This window comes from Numenius arquata, chromosome 8 (genome assembly GCF_964106895.1).
Source record: "Numenius arquata chromosome 8, bNumArq3.hap1.1, whole genome shotgun sequence".
Taxonomy (NCBI): domain Eukaryota; kingdom Metazoa; phylum Chordata; class Aves; order Charadriiformes; family Scolopacidae; genus Numenius; species Numenius arquata.
Window position 1 is genome coordinate 55,463,906 of NC_133583.1, and position 6,085 is coordinate 55,469,990.

General features: G+C 43.2%; 1 protein-coding gene across 1 annotated transcript in view; it reads right to left on the minus strand.

The window, feature by feature from the left end:
• CC2D1B (coiled-coil and C2 domain containing 1B) overlaps nt 1-5,578 on the minus strand; it is a 34,631-nt gene extending 29,053 nt beyond the window's left edge. Inside the window, exons 1-3 of the mRNA XM_074152758.1 lie at nt 5,505-5,578; nt 4,943-5,050; nt 1,822-1,963 (exon numbers count right to left, since the gene is read on the minus strand). Of these exons, the coding sequence (XP_074008859.1) occupies nt 1,822-1,963; nt 4,943-5,008 (208 nt within the window). The 5' untranslated portion in view covers nt 5,009-5,050; nt 5,505-5,578. The remainder of the gene's footprint in view (nt 1-1,821; nt 1,964-4,942; nt 5,051-5,504) is intronic.
• Between the last annotated feature and the right edge of the window lie 507 nt (nt 5,579-6,085).

Genomic DNA, 6,085 nt, shown 5'->3' on the forward strand with positions numbered 1-6,085 from the left:
TCAAACACTCGAGAGGCTGACCAACTGGCATTTATCAGTCACAGATAGCAGAGATCTCTGTACGTAAGATGTTGCAACAGCACAGCTTTTGCTGCCTGCATCTTCAGGTTAGAGGCAGAGATTACTATTCCCCCATTCCTGATCACAGCTCTATAATGTTAATCCAGGAGTGAATTATTGCACCTTGTGCTCAGCCAAGAACCAAGCACTAGTACGTACTGTACTCCATCCCTTTTTTCTGACCCTCTCCAGACAGCATCTGTTTCTCCCCCGTCCTTACCATACCCTCCTCCTTTCCAGGTGCCAGCCTGCACCCTGTCCGCATCATGCACCATGTCCCCATCACTACACTGTAACTAGGTCTCAGGAGTCCCCAGTGCCAGTTGTCCAGTTGCTCATCTTCCACAAGCTTCTAACCTTTACACTCCCAATTCTACCAGGAAAACAGAACAGTTGTAAATGATTTCTTCTGAACCATAACACATACCTTGTAGAAAGCAGAGTAAATGTTAATTTTGCACCATCTGAAGCTTCATTTTCCTCTTATGAATAAAGAGACGGAAAAAACACATGAAGCGACATGATCAGGGTGAGAAAGAAGTCAGCACTTGAAAAGGTGACAACAATTGAAGAGCTCCCTACACACAGATTCATCCTCAAAACACTATCCTGCGTGTTTTAACCATGAGTAACCTATGTCCAATGGCAGAAGTGCCGCTATTGTGCTTATTAGCACAACTATACTTATTAGCTTTAAGGGCTTACTACAGTCTTGCAATCTGGCGAGTGGAAGCGATTTAGAATTTAGTTTTAGATACAAACACCTTCTCTGTCTCTCATCAATTACACTGGTTAGACAGTAATCTTTTCTAAATATTTTAAAATTCTTCATTTCCCTGTTGTTCTGTGTGATGTCCCTTCAAATATTACGGTCAAATTACTGCTGCTAAGCCTTCTTTCCAGCATCTGCTCACACACCTGTAGCAAGCTCCTTGCCCCGTCTTAACCACTTGCTGTCACCCCTCCCTTGCAGCGAGCCAGGTAGCAAAAGAGATCAAGGAACTGATTCAGCTGAAAACCTAGCACAACACAAGTTTGTTTTTATAGATCAGTTTCCTGAAGCAGCTCACCCTGCAGCTCCCCACATATGTCTACCAGCTTAGAGGCAGAGCATGCTCACTAGAGACTGCCCCTCTCAGCAGCAGTCCTGATTTACAGTAACCCTGTAAAACACTGCATAGCTGCATCCAAGCACCACCAGATTAAACAGATGCTTAAAATACTAAAAATAGTAATGATCCATTCCAAGATACACTCTAACCTAACACAAGCTACAGGATTCTCCCAGTAACTCTGTCAGTTCCAGGATTTCCCTCTGAAAAGAGTATTCACTTTTGGTTACAGACTCCAAGAGACTAAAAATACAATGTTCATTCAGTAAATTCAGTCTTTTAAAAAAACCCAGAAGAACAACCAAACAACAAACAACCCACCCTCCACAAGAAACACCATTTCCATTTTTAATTCTTCCAGCACCTACTACAACTTTTTACGACTTTGTAGGCTAAACAAGCATGTCTTAGTCATTAAACTGGCTAGCCTTCATATATCTTTTTCCTATAACTACAAAAACATAGACCCAAAAAAATCTTACCCCTTTTGTGGAGTAACACCTTAAACCTTTCAAAGTAAAAGGGAGAGTACTTGCAATTTCAAATGCATGATGAAAACACCTTTTAGATAAATCAGTGATTTGTAAATAGGCATGTTTAATAAATTATTCAGGTTGTCAATAAATAAAATCCAGATACTTTAACTTACTTTTCCCTTTTGGTTTTGATTTCCCTTCTTTCACCTTTGCTCCTGTGAGAGCAGCAAGCTCTGCTTCTAGGTCCCCATCATCCTCACCTTCCTCTGCACCCAGCAGCATCTCTTCGGGGTTGAAATCTACAAACAGCCCCAGCTGGAGCCAAGTGAAAATAAAACATTTTTTGAAAAACTAAATACTGCAGTTAGAACAGAGATGACACTCAAAAACATCACACTGCATGGATTATTTAAACATTTTCATGCATTCTGGATTCTGTTCATTTTTTTTAAAAAGCCCACTATCATGCCATTTCTATTACCAAAACAATGTATACCAGGCACCCATAACTGACATCAGGTACATAAATCTTAGTAAGTCACAAATACTCCCTCTAAAACTCTCCACAATCAATGAGTTCTTAAAATCAAGCCTATCTATTAGTCCGACATAACAAGGTAAAGCAAAATTATGTCTGTTACAGTAGGCCTCATGAAGCAGATATCATCAGGGAAGTTCAGGGCAGTTCCTGCAACAGCTAAGCTAAAAAATATTCAATAATCATACACACGATACAGGTCTGGCATGTGTACACGGCAGAGATCTCACCCTTATCTTTCATTACCTCGGTCTGTAAACCATAAACACATGGAAAGCGTGCGCGCACAGAGAAACACAGCCATTACAAACCCAGCAATGCCAACACCACACTGGAGAAAACAAACTACTGCCTGGGACAGCCCATCAGCCAAGGGACAGCATCTCAGGTAATATTATTAATAACAGTAATCAGAATTTGAGGAAGTAGTGGGCTTATCACTCAATTGTTGTAAAACTTGCCAAAGAATATAAGCATCAGAGAAATCTCGGAAGTCTTAATCTGAAAGGTATTCTTCTAAGATACCATTTTATCCCGATTTTTATATCTCTGATTAAGATACTAACTGCTCCAGAAATAACATCTTTTATTCAAAGTATGCCAAGCTTTTTTATAAACATGAATTAACTGAATTAAGATTCATCCTGTGAGGTAAGTGGAGTAGCTTTCCTCAGACTTTTTCAAACCACAAGCCCCTGCTGGCCTATGGGTCTTCCCATGGCCAAGTAGGCAGCAGTTCAGCTTCTCTCAAGCAAAGGAATAAAAATTAATTGTTATTATTACAAGGGTTAACAATCTCCTCCTGCTTCCCAGGATCTGAAGTGCTGCCAGAAGCTGAAGCTGCCTGTCAAGAGATCAACTAGTGTGGATCAGTAATAACAACTTCTTTTTTAACCCAGTAGGAACTGAGGTGCTGGCAGCTATTGCCTTGAAATATTTTGTGGCCCTCTTTCAAGCCTTTTATGATCCCAAAGGAGAATGTGAAGCTGAGAAATACTGATCCCAAGGAGCAGGAACAGTACTCAAAACCTGCAGCTATTTGTTTACTAGCCCTGATCCCGCTCTTGACATTCTGTAAGGCACTGGGCAGATCAGTTAGCCACCCTCTGCCTTATCCATCTCCCTTCTGTAAAACAAAACTAATACATTTGCAGCCTTAGAATGGAAAAAAAGGTCAGGACAAGATTTAATCAGGCAATGTTTATAATGGTGATCTAAACATTCAAGTTCCGTGGAACGTATGTACACCTTTTATCAACGTGCAAAATGTGTCAGGAGCACGTGATCTGTCCCTTACCACACTGCAAGAATCGAAAGTGAACCAAGTGGAGTCACGAGTGAGGTCAAGAACAGAATCCAGCAGTTCTAGCTCTAAGTTTCTCCATCTCTTCACTAAGGCACATTTCCAATTAAATTAATACTATTAAACAAATGTTTAATAAAACAGAAAAAAGAGGTTATAAGAACCTTGCAGTTGATACACTATGTAACAGAAGAACAGTTTAAATTGAGTTAATTTGCAAGTGAACAAGCCATCAGTGTATTTTTTCAAGAAACAATCCTCCACACTGTAAGACAGGCTGAATAACTAACTGTATTGAATTAGAAATTTGTAAAATTTATTTACTCTTTTTCTTTTTAGAATTTGGTTTCTTTTTTGGGGGGGGAGAAATATTTTTACCTTTTATCTTCTCCCTTGTTCAAATGAACTAGATTACACATGACTTCTCCAACTGAGAAATGCAAACTTTCATATTAGAGCAACGGTGACATTACAGATTTCTAAACTAAACCATTCTGCCTCCAGTATGAGAAAATTCATTCCTAAAAAAATCACCAAAGAGAACATAACTATTTTCTCTATTTTAATATTCTATTCCAATCTCTTTTCATATTTCCTTATATTTGTATCAGTTATTCCTCCTCTGTATGTTTCTCATCTCTATTCTACCTTCAAAAGTTTCTAAAGTTCCATTCTGGTTCTAACAAATTCTTTACCTCTAACTGTATTCTGGTTGTCTTCCGCTATTGCACCCAGAATTTCGCCTTGGCTGTATTTCTAATTTTGACATTGTTGCCTGACTTCTTACACCTGCCAACCATGACCAAATCACATTTCTGACCTCTCAAGGCTTCTGAAACTACATCCAAATGTAAAGAGTATGAAAAAACCCATATCGAATAGACAGATCTAAGCTCCCTTTTAGGTACAGGAGAGGGACATAGGCTTATCAGTCTATCTGTTGCAACAAAAAACAAATGACTATACACAGGAAAATTAAAAATTAACTGTCTCTGGTGTAGCACCTTCATCTTCTCCCATATGTGCCCGTGAATGTGTTATTTGATATTCTAGTCGTCTTATTTCTGTTTTCTTAGCGGTGTAAGAAAAACCTCCATATAGTTATTGAAGTTATTGCTAAATCTCAATATAGCCGGGATAGGAAAATACTATAAACATGAATCATGAGGGCTTACGCAAAGATTACAGCATTACGACATTGTGGCTTCCCTGCAAGACCTCCACTGCTGCATATCACATATTTACTTTAAGAAAAATGCACTAAAGGAAAAAGCAGGAAAACAGCACCACACAATTTAATTTTTTTCACGATCCTGCCTTATCTTATTAAGGCATGGGAAACTGTAGCAGGAAAAGAGCAGCAAGAGGTCTGAACGAGACTACCCTGAAGAGCAGTAGGAGCTTTCCCTACCTGCTTTGCAACCACATCTCCCTGGCCCTTCGCCTTCCTTACCTGCTTTGCAACTGCAGCTCCCTGGCCCTTTGCCTGAGGGCTTTTTTTAGGTCTTCTGCCAAGCATGCTGCTGGTTCATGGATTTCAGAGGACTGTGTCTCTAAGGGACTGAGAGCACACGAAACCGAGTGTCAGTATCCCCTCCTGTCTCAACTGGACGAAGGCAGGCAGCACAGACCCGCAGCTTTTACCGGCACCGGGCACTCCCGTGAGGGAAAGGTGGGGGCACACACCCTGTAACACACTTCCCTCGGGCCCAGGCCCTTCCGTGCCACCTTCCCCTCCCCCGGGAGCCCAGCCCGCCCGCACCCCTCCCTCCACCTGAGGCGACCCACCCCCGGCGCTCGCCCCGCTCCCACAGCCCGTCCCGGACGGACAGAACGGCCGGACCGCCCCCCTCCCCGCCGGACCCAGCGCCGCCTGAAGGCGGGGCAGGCCCTCCCCGCCCCGCCGCAGGGAGGAGCCGGCGGCGGCAATAGGCTGAGCGCCGTATAAATAACCGCCGCCTCCCGCCTAGGGGCCGCCGGCGGCACCGCGACAGGCCGGGCAGGCCCCGGCTCACCTCGGCCTCTCGCCGCCCGCCTCAAAGGCGCCCGGTGAAGCGGCGCCCGCCCGGCCAGGGGACGCCTCGGCAGCAGCGCGCATGCGCTGAAGGACGCGGGGGGGGGCGGGGGGCGCGGGGGCGGGGCCAGGAGGGGGCGGGGGGGGAGGGCGGCTGCGCCCCGGGTCACGTGGCGAGAACAATTTAAACACAGCAAAACACAATTTTAAAAAGTGTTTTCAGAGTATCCATCTCCAAAGGTGTAACGCGTTTCAGTGAACAGTGCGATCACAACAGCAGATTTCAACAGGGCTGCATTAGCTGAGGCCACGTCTTTGAAGCAATCCTTGATATCAATTAAAAAAATATAAAATAATCATATAATTCTATAACAAAGTTGGTTACTTGAAATGACAAATTTCTTCCGCTGTTTTTCTTTCCTGGGAGCAAACAGTCGCTTCAATTCAAATATTCAGCCTTGACTGCGAACTGAGAGTTCCTTTTCATTATATCAGTACCAGAAGTTAAAGCCCATTTTAACGTCTTTTATACCTAAAAGCCAACGACGAAACGAACAGCGCCCCAAAGTGCAGTGCCACAGA